The sequence below is a fragment of the Lissotriton helveticus genome, chromosome 12 (assembly GCF_964261635.1).
Source record: "Lissotriton helveticus chromosome 12, aLisHel1.1, whole genome shotgun sequence".
Classification (NCBI taxonomy): domain Eukaryota; kingdom Metazoa; phylum Chordata; class Amphibia; order Caudata; family Salamandridae; genus Lissotriton; species Lissotriton helveticus.
The window spans coordinates 1,516,811-1,533,750 of record NC_136073.1 but is presented as its reverse complement, the minus strand read 5'-3'; the positions used below and the strand labels follow the sequence as shown (position 1 = coordinate 1,533,750).

General features: G+C 49.6%; 1 protein-coding gene across 1 annotated transcript in view; it reads right to left on the bottom strand.

The window, feature by feature from the left end:
• LOC144798275 (uncharacterized) overlaps positions 1–15,791 on the bottom strand; it is an 82,018-nt gene extending 66,227 nt beyond the window's left edge. Inside the window, exons 1-2 of the mRNA XM_078669048.1 lie at positions 15,675–15,791; positions 8,738–9,596 (exon numbers count right to left, since the gene is read on the bottom strand). Of these exons, the coding sequence (XP_078525174.1) occupies positions 8,738–9,575 (838 nt within the window). The 5' untranslated portion in view covers positions 9,576–9,596; positions 15,675–15,791. The remainder of the gene's footprint in view (positions 1–8,737; positions 9,597–15,674) is intronic.
• Positions 15,792–16,940: the final 1,149 nt, after the last annotated feature.

The window sequence follows — 16,940 nt, the reverse complement described above, 5'->3', positions numbered from 1 at the left end:
AGAGTGGCCCCTGTAGGGCCTCAAAATGGCGTCTGGGTCCGCTGGAAGGCGGGCCCCGGCCACTAGAGTAACTTTGACCAGCAATATAACTCGGACATTTGCCCACTGGGGCACGAGCCCCCATCTCCGACAGCATCTCCGCAGCCTTGAAGACCCTACAAAAGTCCCCGGCGGAACCTTCGGCCTCTGCAGGTTTCCGGTAAGGGACGGCTGCCTTGACCGCCAACGAAATAAACATGACATTGCCACTCCTTCTGTTAGCATGAATTCTAGAACTGCCGAAAAGGACTCTGGTCCAAACTGCCAGTAATGGGAAACATTTCCCCCTGATGCTACTCCCGGACTGAGCCGGCCCCGCCCAAAATGGCGCCGGTATCAAGAGGGACTTGCGAACACCTCGTGGTGTTCCTTCGCACTAATATAAACTTGATGTTCTGAGACTTTATATGATCCTTTGTACACTTGGCTAGAAAAGACAAGGAGAGCTCACTCGACGAACAGTATGAAAGGATCCCGTTAAAAATGTTGATTACAAATGTACAATGTATTATATTTTTATAGCTGATGTATAACCTCATCTACGACGCACACATACAGTATGCATATAGGAAATCTGATTGCAACTATTATGATTATGCTTCTAAATTATGAAATAAATGCCCCCGAACCCCCAGCCAATTAATAGACGTTTTAGTTTCCTGCAAATGAATGAATAAAACTTTCCAATGTATTTATTTCCGCAAGACGACACTCCCACTGTACGCGCTTTAACCATTGCCATGTCCGACCAAATACGACTGCACCCTCATCATCCACGTACTGAAATGATTCCGAGAAATAAAGGTTTTCGAAACTATGGACGGGTATTGCATGCTTTATTTTAAAAAAATGTGGGATCGGTGGGAAAGTTCTTTTCTGTGCACCCTACTCTGCTCTCTCTTTAAGGTTGAAAGAAGATGGTTGCCCAGCCCTGGAGGACGGATCGGATCGACAACACGACACTCTGCCTTCAAAGTACGCGACTGACTCATGAACTCTCGCGTGGAGGAAGACCTTGACTTCCAAGGATGGGTAAAACGAACGGTGTAAATGAGGGAATGTAAAAGGAGGGTGAAATGAAATGATGTAAACGTTATAAAGTACAACGTTCCAAGGTATCAGGGAACGGAGCTGACCCAAGAACCGAAGAACCTTAGAACGCCACAGCGTTGAAGGAGGTTTAAGGATCCCGATAGTGAGATACGTCCTTTGACTAGATACCTCGCACTAGGCACCTCTGGTTTCCTTTTCACGTTCCCCGCACACGACCTATATGGACACACTGCCCCCCCCCCCCGACTCCAGAAACCATATCCCCGGGGACTCTGCCCCGAGGAGGGAAGACGAGTAAGAGGTGAGTAAAGGACTCTTGAATACATGTATTTAAATATGCGCGAATGCTGTTCCCTCCCCTCCCCCCTTTTTTCCTCCCTCTGCAGGTTACATCAGAAATTACAGCCGAGGTGTGGCGAAGATCTGAAGCCTTGCCATGTCTAATACACGAAGCAGACTAGCGCCGCAAGGTGGTGCCTAAGCACGCCTGCAAACTACTCACGTATCGAACAAACCCGAAAAATTAGCACGACCTGATAAAAAGTGATCACCCTTAAACCAGACCGGACGAATGAACCCATGTCACGTATGATGCGAAACTATGAGAGAATGTGTGTGTGACCGAGGCGCTGACCCAACTGGTCGAAGGACCGAGAATGCGAGAAAATGCGACAAAATGGTACCTCCTCTCTTCTTTCCTTTTCTCAAGGCACGTCCCCTCTACCCTGTCTAATGCTCAAACTGCATGATTACAAGATCCTAACGCAGACCCGTGAATGTCCTTTACTGTGTAATGCACTAAATAGCCTTTCTTGAATACACTGCCACCCTCTCTGTTGCACGTGTACTATTTAGCCTGCCGTTGCACTCTCTCTCTCTCTCTCTCTCTCTCTCTCTCTCTCTCTCTCTCTCTCTCTCTCTCTCTCTCCTTCTATTTTTTGCACTCCCACTCTTCCGAGCGATTAGCCCCGAAATTGGCAGACTGCCACCCCTAGCGCACCACCTAATTGGCTTCAAATACCGTCAGTATTTGCACAAAAACTTGTCTTTAATACAATCACCCTGAGACCGTGTCATTACCTCTCCTTTTCCGCTAGAAGTCAATGAACCGAGGTTGGGCCGTAAGGGAAAGGACAGGTAAGACGACAGAGGTTCCCTAATCTGGCCCGTAATAAGGGAACTACATGTCAACGGCTCCTATGGTATAAAACAAGGACCTCAGAATACGCGACCCTCCCCGCCCCGAATTGTCGCAATACCCAAACAGGAAAAATGATCACCCCTGTTACATCCCCTGTATCAGCCGCTCCAAACTGGAGTTATGAAACTACCCCTCATTCCCGGTTGTGAGGAATGGGTCGATTTACGCCCTTACCACAAGTTTCTATGTCCCTAGTTGTCTCCCATAAAACCCCTGTCTTTTCTGATTAAGTACTCAGGCCGTAGGAAGCTACGTAGGAACCAGAATGATGTTTTACAAGGTTAAAAGACTAGACCAAAGTACCATGTCGATAGCACACAGTACCCTTGGTAAATATAAAGCCCTAGAGAACGGCATAACTTTGTCAAGCCCGTCTTACGAAGGTGGGTCTCCATCAGATAAACTGTCGAAACTGTAATAAATAATTATGAAGGAAAGCCATAATACCTCCAACAGGCCCGTCATCGGTCATTTATATGTTAGTTGTGAACCCTAAAATAACGGACGTTTTCATTTCTATCTGAAGCTGGGAGAGAAATAGACTTTTGTGATTTCCTTCCTCTGCAAATTCTCTAAAGACTGTCTTTTCAAACTCGTTTAAGGGTACGGCTGTCAGGAGAGAGAAGGACCGGATGTGGGAGCACGAGGCCTGACTGCAGACTATGGAACACCTACGACATGGGCCAAGGCGAGACCACGACAGAACAGAGCTACAGGACGAGGCACTACCTCCAGCAAAGTGAGAAGAAAGGGCTAAACTGATGCCCCCGCTCTATGTTCGAATGTGTGCCGAAAGGTCCCCGCTCTCCAGACTCGGTCATGAGCCCGCCCATCTGAAGTCTCTCGTTCCCCTAGTTTGTTCCTAATTTGGCCTTGCTCCATCCCCTTTTTCTCCGACCTACCCTATGGACTGTTTTGTACGCTCTTCTTCCATCTGAACTTTCTGACAATCACCTCAAAGGACACAGGGCGAAAAGGACCTTTCCGACCAGAAACGCGAGGAAAGGGTCGTGCCCTGCAACGCAGAACTTAGAATAGAGCTGGACTTGTAGCTCCACCGCCGGTGCTCCACAGCGCCAACGAAAGACAACAAAGAATAATGAGAACTCGTTAACTTCGAACATTTGACATCCTCAATCACCGTTTCTGCTATGCCTCATTTCTCTCCCAGCCGCCATTGTATTGATCATGCTCCAATCCGAATCTGATATATGTAATAACCTACCAGTTCACGTTATGAAATGTACTTGCTGCTCTCGCTACAGAATCGTTTTTGTATTACATTTCTATGACTTTCCTGCTAAAACAAATTGATCAAAGTTTATCAAATAGGTCCACCTCCTAAAACTAGAAATGTTAAAATGTATTGTTTACAACTCTTTTCATCTAGGGTTCCTACCGTTTTCTTTCTCATGCCCACCACAATAGAACCGAGTAGAAAATGAACCAGCAAGATGTCTTGAATATGTTAAAGGGAGGACTGTTGAAAATTAGTACGGTTTGGTGAACATTATCTGCGCCATCTTGCCTCTTCCCCTGATGCCACACTTTTGTCGTGCGCACCCGCCATTTTAAGATGCCCTGATCAGAGCGAACCCTTTTGCATGCCGCTGGCCCCTGATATAGCCCTTCGCCCTCACTAAGCCTGCACGCTGACCAACCCCCTGCTTGCACCTGCCTTGAATCATAAACCCCTCTTCGGCGCTGCTCTGCCCCAGGCCCTCATCCTGTTCCCAGCGCGACACCTCCCTTCTTCCCTTTCACGATCCCCGGCCCTTAGATGCAAACCCCCCTTTTTTTCCCCGTGTGCCCGTTTGTCTTCCCCGTTCCCAGGCCGACACCCAGCACTGCCGATACCATTCCTTGCCCCTCCCCGTACAATAGAAAGCTTCCCCCACCAAAGGATCCCCGGGTTGATCAAAGCCCCCACTCCATGAGATCCGATCAAACCCCCCACATTCCGTGAATCGGCGGAATATCCAGCTGCGCGATACTCATCACCTGTTGTGACTAGGGTGGGGATTTCAACTGTAAATGTGTGTGGGAACGGGCCCAAAGGGGAGTTCCGGGAATGTCTTTTCCATACATCAAAGCTTTAACATGAATATGTAATCTGCAATAAAGTCATAAAACAGTGTATAAGAGGCCAGGCCTCAGAAATGTAGCTAGAGCACCTCAGAACGATACCTTCTGCCCGTTTTGTTGTGTTCTCCTCCGGAGAGAATAAAAAACCTTGTTTCCTGCCTTCCAGTCTCCAGCGCCTGCCTCTTCATTGATTAAATAACTAGAGGGTCACAGAGGCAATACCGCCGGGCAAATACCGATTGTCCCCGACCCGTCTCAGGTTTAACATGGTGACTCTTAGAGTATATCCATTCGTATCCCTTCCCTATGTATATAGAGATAACTCTAATCACTAGTATATGCAGTAGACCGCTGTGCTCTCTACCATTCCTATGTGACTCTTAGAGTATATCCATGTGTATATCCTTGTGTGACTTTACATCTTGTACATTTGCAATTTTTTCTGATTGTATCTTTTTTGTAACGCATGTAATCCTAAATCCTTATGTTCTGCAACTGGTTCTTATGTAAAGCGCTCTGACACCTTCGGGTAAAGTTCGCGCTATAAAAAATCGCACAAATAAATAAATTTTAAAAAACCCAGCCTCGGCTCTGCAGCCCCCCCCCCTCACCCCAGCCCCGGCTCTGCAACCCCCCCTCACCCCAGCCTCGGCTCTGCAACCCCCCCTCACCCCAGCCCCGGCTCTGCAACCCCCCCTCACCCCAGCCCCGGCTCTGCAGCCCCCGGATGCTGTCAGCCCCCCCAGGCCCCAGCCTGCCACATTCCCCGGATAGGTGCCTTTCACCCACTTCATGAACTAATAACTTCCTTCTATCCCAAACAGTGAAAGAAGAAAGGTCAAAGGGCAGACCCGGCTGCCTAGCAACAGGTCTCACAAGAAACCAGCCCGCCAGGCCTCCCCAGGGCGAGGAAGGGGTTTCATTTTCGCTGAAAATCCTCATTAAAGTGTCAGGTTTGACAAACATTGCAGGAGTAAAGAAGTGCCGGCAGGGCTGAGGGGCGGGATTCCTTCGTGTTCGGCCCTCCTCTCAGTTGACTCTTTTCAAAGAAATGTTGTAGGTAACAAAGTAAGACATTCAGTAAACAAATGAACTAAACTCCCAAATATTGAATTACTTTAAACCCCACACGTAGTTTAACCTTCACACGCGTTCCTTGAGTGAGTCCAACCTGCAGGACCTCAGCTGGGAGCGATGGGTGAAGGAAACAAGCGTTTGCAATGCAATAGGTCTCGCATTACTTAAGGTTTGAGCTATTGGCGTTGCTAATAATAATGCAACGACAATCGCTCAAAAATTCAGTAATTTGAGGCCTATTGCATTGCAAAGCTTGTTGCTTTTTCTTTTTTACATAAAACTACGCACTGTTAGTTTACATGTGCGAGGAACTTCCGGACAATGGCAAAACAACCCTCTGTCGAATTCAAAATGCGACTTACGCCTGTCAGAGAGACGAGCTCAGTAACACACATGTCTGTGTGCCCTGCTGTCTGAGTAACACAAAACAGATATATACACCAACTCTAAGCAGGCAGAAAGCACGCACCAACTCCTTTATGTTACACAGAATCCTTTCCGCGATGTTGCATTTTTTGTTTTTTACATTATTATATATTTTATGAAGGCATAAAATCTTTTATTTCTGTTAAGAAGTGAATATTTGTAGCTTCTAAAGAAGCTATATATAAAATAAACTTAAAACATATGGTAGGGACACTCTAGGAAAAGTGTCTGCTACAATGTGTAAAATGTCCTGACAGCGTACTGTTAGTGCACAATGACTGCCAGCTGCCTTTGGAGGTGGCTAAAGTAATATCTGTGCTTCAAGGGATGCATTTGCATAAGCTAACTGTTGTAGGGAAGAATGTTACAACGACTATATAGAAGTATTATAAAATGTAGTATTTATTATGAGCTACAGGCATCAGCTGGTGTCCCTTTCCAGGCTAGCAGGTAACTGTCATATCAGACGAGTAGAGAAAGAACATTGAAATCAGGAAGGATCCAAAAGGAATTAACAGATTAAAGGAGCAGTGAACAAGAATCAATAACAAGTGAAAACAAGATACAACACTAACCCTATATCCCTTCCCTTCGCGGCTGCCACGTTCTGTTGAGTTACAAACAAATGATGGACGGATTGCTGACAATGCAAACATTCTCCCCCAGCCTGAAGGCCTGGGTTAAATCCATCGTTCTTTTGCCCACTACGCCACCCCAGTTTAGACCCAGCCATGTGCATTGTCACCCCACGTTTGTATAGCGCTTGGTCGCATTAGGGCGCTTTACACAAGCACTAGGTTGTTACAGAAGGTCAGATTCATGTGTATAGGTTCGGGGAGATTGAGAGCTTTGCCGGGAATCGTGGGATGTGGAACAGATGCCAGGACTCGAACCTGGTTCGCCAGCTTCAGACTTGGCAGGTCGGTCCGTGAGGCCACATCCCCTTTGTGCTGAAAGAGGACCTCACGGTGACCTCTCAGTAACAGGGGTGATAGAGCCGTTTACTCAGACTTTGTTATTTTCAAGCCAGCTTCAAAAGCAGAACGGTTTTGTTAAGGGACTCTTAAAACATGACAAACGTCTGTCGCAGCTTAGTGCGCCTCACGCGAAAACTATTAAAAACAAAATACTGATTCCCAATTATATTAATAAAAGCATTTAGATTAAAAGCGAGCGCTGTGCTATAGCCGGCACTTGTGCATACTTAAGTGATGTACAGGGCGGCCGGTGAAGCCAAAGCCGAATGAACAAAAAAATGAGTGCTAACCGACTAATGAAGGAGACAGTCTAACGCCGCAAGTAAAAGATCCAGTCCTGATGGGCGGTCACAAAAGGAGACAGGGCGGTAACAAGGAGGGACTAAGAAGCCTCATTATCAATCGGAAGCCAGCGTTTCCCAAAGACAATGCCACCAGCCAAAGAAAAGCAAGGGCGGGGCCTTCCAGTCTACTTCTAAAACATACCCTTACAATACGCCTCGCAGAGCGAGCAGCGCATGCGCCGCGATGCTAGGCTCATTAGTTATAATGGGGTAACCCAGTGACCCTCAGAACCTGGGCACTAAGCTTTAAACAAAAACAATGGTTCTGTCGGGATTCAAAACAATGTCTTTGTTATATTAATATATATATTATTGATAGTGTAACGTCGACGTTTCGACCCTAGTAGATGGTGCGGACTTATTAGCAACCGTAACGGGTCTTCATCAGGACAAAAGGAAGGACAACCTGGTAATTTGAAGGTTTGGAGGCTTCTTCCGTAACCTCTGCGGGCGGGGTGTCAGCCGACACCCTTGTAGGTATTTCTCAAGGGGGTTGTCTTAGCAATAAATGCAGATTTATTCACCAGTCGGTGGATAAATCAGAGGAACAGTGCCGCGATAGCGATCACTTGGGAGGATAACAGCAAGCGTCTGTATCAGTCTCCGTACTGCACATTACACTATCAATCCGTCCATACTGAATCTCAGCGGATAAAATGAATAATCGTGTTGCTTGAGATTATTGATGTCATAAGATGGACTGATGTTATTTTATGTGTCTATATGTTATTTTGTCACTACATAGTCACTTAATCACTTATCACTATCACTCAGCTTAGTACTTCACCCTAACCAGAATTTCAGTTGTTTTTGGACAACCAATTTTTAAACTTGGATTTATTCGTGCAAATTTACAACAAAATAAGAATACCCTTGCAAAAATCATAATTGCGGTCTGTGTTCTTCCTTCTATTTGCAAATGTTGTATATAGCGTTTCCATGATTGACAGTGTGAAATGTACTATAAATATTTAGTATTGTTCAACATTACAAAGAAATTGTTTTGAATCCCGACAGAACCATTGTTTTTGTTTAAAGCAATGCCTACAAAGTGAGACTTGGGTAACCCCTGGGAGGCACATCTGGAGAACACAGCAGACATACTACATGGTGGAATGTCACAGCACTCCCCACTGCTTGTGTTTCCAAGACACTCCACTCACAAACATGTTCCACAGAGATCAAACATGCCATCCAGTCAGCAGCATCGTGTGTTAACATCTCCAGCATGTCACCAAGCTAGAGTGTGCTGAAGCAATGGGTAGAGGCCATGAACGCTGCACTCCAGCGTACCTCTCACTGGGACATACCTTACACGAGTCCCAGAGATGGACCAGAACCCAATATACCACAAAGATGTCACGATCAGATGAATCGAGACCTCAGAATCACTGGAAGAAACAACCAGACCCCTGACAGCGCTGCACGAATGGAAGACTGGGATATACACAGCTGCCTCTAACATAACAAGATACCAGCATTTCTGCGTTCAGGGGAGACAGGCAGTCACAGCTCCACAGTCAAAGACAGCTTACCCAGCATGACTGGCACCAGAGAGATGACGAGGCATCGGGTGGTAAAGGCGGCACGACTGGCGACATCTGGGCAGAATGGAGGCTCGAAGGGTAGGTAGACGTAGAGCCCGTACAACATCCAGGGAACCATCAGCAAGGACACAAAGACCGAGGCGATGGCTTTGAGGTGGGCACTGGTGCAGCCATGGCAGCGTTGGACACTCTGCGCGGTCACCTGCTGGCTGGAGGCAGGAAGGGACCTCTGGGAAACCAGCTCCACAGTTTCTGCATCGGAAGAAGGTCCAAGGAAAGGGTGTTCCTCCCCAGACATGAGCGGGTCCGAGGAGAAGCAGTCCAGGTCCCTCTGGTCCATGAGGGAGTCCTCTCCACCAGGAGAGGAGGACACCGTCTCACTGGCCATCATCACCCCGGAGTCCTCTGCCCTGATGTCATCCAGAAAACAACTCTCCTGCGGCATCAGGACCACCAGGCTCTCTCCTTTGCCCACATTGGTCCCTCTCTGACCCACAGCATCCTCCGAGGCCAGGTTGCCGCCAGCTTCAGCACCTCGCGTGCCCCAGCGAACCTCCTCTGCCGACTGGCTCCTTGCAGGGAGTTCACCCACGGCTATGTCCAAGGACACCTCCTCAGATGTGGAGTGCAGCTCTTCGACCGAAGACTCAGGGCTGTCGGAGACTGGGGCCATGGAGATCTGAGTGTCCAGGTCCAGGAAGGGCGAGAAGGAGAGGCGGCTGGGGTCGATGTCCTGCAGCTGGTTGATAATGTCAGCGATGGACTCCTTCACGCTGTCAAACTCCTTCAGTTCATGGTGGTTGGCAGGAGCTTTGGGTGACGTCATTGCTGGAGCGGTCTGCACCACCTGCAAATGTGGAAAGAAGACAGTGAATAGGGTGGCAAAGGGTCAAGTTGCATAACGGTCCGCTTCTGGGTACCCACCTCGGATCATGGTCCTGGTGAGGTCAAACACTTCTGTGTAGGCCACCCTTCCCCACCCTGGTCGGCTCACCCACAACTTACCATTAATAATTACGCTTAAGACATTTGGAAGCACACCTGCTCTGCACCACGGCTCACATGGGTAGTGTACAGCCCTAAGCCTCTGCCACTGTTCACTTGTTCTACCCTGCTCTCAATTTCAACATTCATGCACCTCTAGTATGTTCACCTGCTCAGAGCTGCACGTGCCATTAGTCCTCTGAGAGTACTCCGCATATTGTTTTGTGACTGCTGGACTTTTACTAGGACTGGCTGCCACCCGTTGACCCAGGCTACAGTGAGGCTGGTGGTTGGTAGGGAGCGTGTACTGCCCTCCCCTCCCCTCCCCTTTAAGAATCGACATGATCCTTCCTAACTGGACCTGTCACGCCCTCAGCAGGTGCCTGTGTTGATGAGAGGATGAGTTTTCTGCGCTGACAGCCTCTTTTAAGTGAGTTGCCCATGGCACCTTGTTGGTAGCCACTTTACCCCTGGCCCACTGAGTGTCACCGCTGTGCCCCTTCAACACCCCCTCTGTGAAGACCAGTGTCTCCACAGGGGAGGATCCTCAAGAGGGCTGCACAGAGACCTCTCGTTACAGCGCACTGCTTGGAGTAGGTCATTCTAGTAGGTCAATGGCTAGAGGACATTGGTATCACTGGCGCGGCTCTCAAATGGGTCAAGTCCTTTCTCACGGACCGCTCACAACAAATCTGGCTCCCCCCCTACCAGTCATCGATTAGCAAGGTGGACACTGGAGTCCCCCAAGGGTCGACTCTAAGCCCCCCTGCTCTTCAATGTATACTTGACCCCCCTGGTATATCTTGCAGAGAGTCTGGGTGCAAAAATAATGGCCTACGCCGATGACACCCAGCTTCTCTTCACATGGGACAAGAACAACCTCAATACAAGGAGAGTCCAATCATGCTTGTCCTCGGTTTTTGCCTGGCTGGCCAAGGCTGCTCTAAAATGCAATGAGGACAAGTCGGAGATTCTCCTGTATGGCCAATTCCCAGTGGGATTTAGGGAATCCATCTGGCCCACTGGATTGCCGTGCCCATCTGGAAATTGTGGAGTTGCAAAAAACCTAGGGATCTGGTTTGGCGCCGATCTGTGCTTCCGAGAGCAGATCTCGCGATTGGCGGGAACCTGCTACGGGACTCTTATTACCCTCCGGAAGTTCTTTCCACTTCTTCCCCAGGAAGCAAAAGAAACAGTGGCCAGAGCACTCATTCTCTCGCGTCTGGACTACGCCAACGCATTATATGTGGGCACACCTGATTTCCTGCTTCGCAAACTTCAAGTAGTCCAGAACGCGACAGTGAGGCTTCTATTTAACATCCCCAAATGCCATAGTGTACGAAGACCACTTGCGGAACTTCATTGGCTTCCAGTTGCTCTCAGAGTGCGCTTCAAAATCCTAACACTGGCTTTCAAGGCCTTACACGGTCCTTGTCCACCATACCTCAGTGTCAGATTTGCCTTTTATCGTCCCCCGCGACAATTGAGATCTGCCTCCCTCAGGCATCTGGTTACTCCCAGATTCAAGAGAGCTCGCCTGGGGGGAAAATCCATGACAGTCAGAGCCGCTCAGCTATGGAACAGCCTCCCTGACCATCTGAGACACACGACAAACCTTGCATATTTTAAAAAACATCTAAAAACCTTTTTATTCAGGCAAGTCACGTAATTCACATGCTTTCTCTTGTCATCTCTTTTTATTTCTGACACTTGAATCTTCTCCCGCGCCAGGACAGTCTTGACTAGCAGTGCGCGTTATAAGAAATATATAACATAACATAACATAACCTTCGAGACAGGTCAGCGGCAATCACAGACGATACCTGTGACAAGATCTGGTCTGTGCCAACGCCTGTACCTGGTGTCCAGCTCGTGTAAAACAGCTGCAGCCCCCCTGCAGCCTCTGACCGACTGGAGCCCCCCTTGGATGAGTCCTCAAGTGCGGTCTATCTTATGGGCAGGGCCACAGGAATTATGCGGCAGGGTTAAATAGATTATGCAGGAAGAAAAGGCAAATTATGCAGCAGATTTTGTGATACTATTACTTCATTATTGTATCCTTTATACTCTTGTTAAGACTCTCTAGACTTTGGTTGCAGCTCAGTAGTACCAGTTTAACACTTTAGTACAGTAATAAGCAACACAAATGTGATCAGTCAACCTTTGCAAAAGGCCTTCCACTGCACAGCAACACATGTCGCTTCATTGTTGTAGGAAAGTAGGATCTGCTTTCATGGTCACCCCCACTTTTTGCTGGTGTCAGTATGATTTTAGAACTAGTCTGACTGGGATCCTGTTAATCAGGACCCCAGTCACAGTGCTTTCTCCCTACATTGACCAAGGTAAGTACTTCTGTACATCCATACTTGGCTATTAGTGTACCCTTATAGGTCCCTAGTATATGGTACTGAGATTGTGGAGAAGTGTGGCTCAGGGGTTAGAGGCAGCAGACCCGGAAGCTGAGATCGGTCCTGGATCAGGGTTCAATTCCCGCCTCGGCGGGTCTTGGGCTAAAAATTCCACGGACTCGATAATTCTCGCCCCGGTGCCTCCTCGACTCACGGGTTCACACTCTGCGACTCTGGGCAATAGCTTGCTTAATCTCCACAACGGCCCCTGGCGGCGGGATGCCTGACTTTCACCTTGTGGATACCCTGCTATCTCACAGGGGAATACCAGGAAGGGTTCCCTAAGCAAGCGCCGGGAAACCCACTGCGGGTAGCTGTGCGCTATATAAGCTCAACTACATTTACATTTACATACCCAGGGCATTATGGCTCTGATGCAAGTTTTTTTATTGGTCTGTATTTGTGTGTATGAGCTCTCGTAGTGACTCTGTGACTATGTTAATGTCTCTCTCTTTTTCTTGGGTGAGAGGACAACATATAACAACCCGTGTATTGCTCTGCGCCTGATATGTCCATACGTCCTTTCATTGAGAACAAGAGGCCCGTGACAATGCCGCTGGGAAAGAAAACAAGCGGCAGAGAAAGCGATCGCGAAAGTGAAAGCAATCGCTATTGTAAAACCGACAAGCTTGCGAGTGGTTCGCGCTTGCGTCACTACAAGACATGTGGTTTCATTTATCGCGCCTGTGTCTGGGCACGATAATTGAAACCACATGGCGACTGTGCGGGTAACCGCCACTAAAAGGCCATGGGCGGAGCAATGCGCCCGCCTTTGGCCAGTTGCGTGCTGTCTTTGTTAAAAAAGACGCATGCAAAGGCCAATAGCGTAAGACAAAAGAAAAAGCACACGCACTAGCGTGTGTGATTCCTAGGTTAGTTTTGAAACCCCCTACAAGAAGTCACTGTCCCCGATCAAGCTGACTGACGCAGTTTTTTCTGAATCTACACGCGGAGTGCTGTCCCGCATTTCTAATCTTCTATCGAGAGAAACTCCCAGTGCATTGTCAATCCACAAAGGGATTCTACTACGCTACGGCTGTGGCGTAAAATTAATTGAGCCCCTCTGGCCTACCTACATACCAAATTGGATTGACAGCCTGTCCTCACATTGATTACCCGGACGGGTCCTCATGTGAGTAAACACTTTTCCTCTATTCTTCACGTGTGGCACATCATGTTCACAAGGCTGCGCAATCATAAATTCCGATGTCCCTTCATCAATAGTCCTGAAGAGACCCCACATTGTTTTGAGGGTCGAAACGCCGTCGACAAACATAAGAAGCGAACCATTTTCCCAGCACATATCGTTGCATATAGCTGCTGTTCACATGGAATTATTTTGATAATGGTCGACTTGTACAAAGTGTGGAATCCTTGAATATATTATTCACATTGTCACTTAGGTTTAGGTTCCCTTTGTCACTTGGGACACTATGCACAAATGTTGTTTTGATGTATAATGTTTACTCCTAACTTTATTGTTTAAAAAATCCATAAAAAATACTACACTGGCATCAGTATGTTAGTAGTTCCTTCGCGCTCTGCCATTATATAACCCTCTATATTACTATTGTGCTTATGTATCATAACCTCATAATATATCATTCAACAGGACCCACTGTTTTTCCTAAATATCCAATAAGCCATGGGCGCAGCAATGCGCCCGCCTTTGGCCAATTGTGTGCTGTCTTTGTTACAAAGACACACACAAAAGCCAATAGCGTAGGACAAAAGAAAAAGCACACGCACTAGCGTGTACGATTCCTAGGTTTGTTTTGAACCCCCTACAAGAAGTCTCGCGAGACCTAAAAAAGAACGACAGTGCTAAAAATAAAAAATGTATTGGTATTAAATAAATTACTTAATTGTTTTCAAATTAAATTACTATTTTAAATGTTAACATTTTTATAAATAATTTAAATTAATTCTACAAATAGACTAAAAAATTTACGTTTACACACAATTTAATGAGTTATTGTACTGGATCATTTTAATAATCTTAGGTTTATAATGAAATATTTCAATTATTTTACAATTATATTTCATATTAAAATATTATTTTATAATTGTTTTAAGTGTAATAAACTTTAATCATCTTCCCCAGACTTTTCCACAGGGAGATCTCCGCCCAGGGGCAGAGATGTCAGTGCATGAATGCAAGTTACTAGTTGTAACTTCTCACTCGAAAGTTCTGTGTTGGGAGCTGCACCCGGGGCTGGATACATGGAGTCTGAGGGCCCGGGATGGAGTCTGAGGACCCGGGATGGAGTCTGAGGGCCCGGGATGGAGACCTGGAGTCTGAGGGCCCGGGATGGAGTCTGAGGGCCCGGGATGGAGTCTGAGGGGCCCGGGATGGAGTCTGAGGGGCCCGGGATGGAGTCTGAGGGGCCCGGGATGGAGTCTGAGGGGCCCGGGATGGAGCCTGAGGGCCCGGGATGGAGTCTGAGGGCCCGGGATGGAGTCTGAGGGCCCGACATGGAGTCTGAGGGCCCGGGATGGAGTCTGAGGGGCCCGGGATGGAGTCTGGGGGCCCGGGATGGAGTCTGGGGGCCCGGGATGGAGACGTGGAGTCTGAGGGCCCGGGATGGAGTCTGAGGGGCCCGGGATGGAGTCTGAGGGGCCCGGGATGGAGTCTGGGGGCCCGGGATGGAGTCTGGGGGCCCGGGATGGAGACGTGGAGTCTGAGGGCCCGGGATGGAGTCTGAGGGGCCCGGGATGGAGTCTGAGGGCCCGGGATGGAGTCTGAGGGGCCCGGGATGGAGTCTGAGGGGCCCGGGATGGAGTCTGAGGGGCCCGGGATGGAGTCTGAGGGGCCCGGGATGGAGCCTGAGGGCCCGGGATGGAGTCTGAGGGCCCGGGATGGAGTCTGAGGGCCCGACATGGAGTCTGAGGGCCCGGGATGGAGTCTGAGGGGCCCGGGATGGAGTCTGGGGGCCCGGGATGGAGTCTGGGGGCCCGGGATGGAGACGTGGAGTCTGAGGGCCCGGGATGGAGTCTGAGGGGCCCGGGATGGAGTCTGAGGGGCCCGGGATGGAGTCTGGGGGCCCGGGATGGAGTCTGGGGGCCCGGGATGGAGACGTGGAGTCTGAGGGCCCGGGATGGAGTCTGAGGGGCCCGGGATGGAGTCTGAGGGGCCCGGGATGGAGTCTGGGGGCCCGGGATGGAGACGTGGAGTCTGAGGGCCACGGATTAAAAGGGGCCTGTAACAGCGACAGAGCCTGGGGCCCCAGTTGTAGAGGCACAGCCCCTGGGGGGCCTGAAGTTAAGACTTTCTGTCCCAGATCCCGGGGAGAAGCCACGGAGACCCCGCGGCTGAACAGACCCAGAAACCCGAGAGGGGGGGGGGACTGAAGGGGCAAGTGAGGAGGCCAAGAGAGAATGAGGAGAGAGGGAGGCATGGGGGGCGCGGCTGAGGGGGAGAGGAGGGGTGGAGGAGATGAGGGGGGAGATGAGGGGTGGGGGAGAAGAAACGAGGGTGTCTGGGGGGGGTGCCCTCTTGAGCCTCTGCAGAGACAGGTGCAGTCCTCGCCTACCTGTCGTGGGTCTGGAGCGCCTCCTGCCGCCTCTGGACCCCGCTGGAAGCCGCCCGGGCTGACTCTGTTCTGATGCTCCTATGTCGTTCTGTGGGTGGTCTGGGCTCTCCGCTGTGGTTGTAGAACAGTCTGTGCTCTCCTCTGTGGTTCTAGAGCAGTCTGTGCTCTCCGCTGTTGTTCTAGAGATGTCTGGGCACTCTGCTGCAGTCTGGGCACTCCGCTGTGGTTGTAGACCGGTCTGTACACTCCGCTGTGGTTCTAGAACAGTCTGTGCTCTCCTCTGTGGTTCTAGAGCGGTCTGTGCTCTCCTCTGTGGTTCTAGAGCAGTCTGTGCTCTCCTCTGTGGTTCTAGAGCGGTCTGTGCTCTCCTCTGTGGTTCTAGAGCAGTCTGTGTTCTCCTCTGTGGTTCTAGAGCAGTCTGTGCACTCCACTGTGGTTCTAGAGCGGTCTGTGCTCTCTGCTGTGGTTCTAGAGCAGTCTGGGCTACCCACTGTGGGTCTAAAGCAGTCTGTGCACTCCTCTTTGCTTCTAGAGCAGTCTGTGCTCTCCACTGTGGTTCTAGAGTGGTCTGGGCTCTCCGCTGTGATACTAGAGCGGTCTGGGCTCTACGCTGCAGTCTGGGCACTCCACTGTGGTTCTAAAGCGGTCTGGACACTCCACTGTGGTTCTAGAGCAGTATGTGCTCTCCGCTGTGGTTCTAGAGCAGTCTGTGCACACAGATGTGGTTCTAGAACAGTCTGGGCTATCCACTGTGGGTCTAAAGCAGTCTGTGCTCTCCGCTGTTGTTCTAGAGACGTCTGGGCACTCTGCTGCAGTCTGGGCACTCCGCTGTGGTTGTAGACCGGTCTGTACACTCCGCTGTGGTTCTAGAACAGTCTGTGCTCTCCTCTGTGGTTCTAGAGCCGTCTGGGCTCTCCACTGTGGGCATAGAGCAGTCTGTGTGTTGCAACTCTTGACTGTCGGGCAGTCTGTGCCTGCTCTTGTGTACTGCTCTGGACTACTGTACTGTTCGTGGTGAAATCCGTGTTGTTGCTGGAGCGCTTTGTGGGGGAATCAGGGCGCCCGGTACTGGTTCTGGAGCGCTTCGATGTTCTGTAAAACTCTGTGCTGGTTCTGAAGCTCTGTTGTGGTTCTGATGCAGTCTCAGCCCTGGGCTGGTCCGGAGCAGTCTCAGCCCTGGGCCGGTTCTGGAGCAGTCTCAGCCCTGCTCTGGGCCGGTTCTGGAGCAGTCTCAGCCCTGGGCCGGTTCTGGAGCAGTCTCAGCCC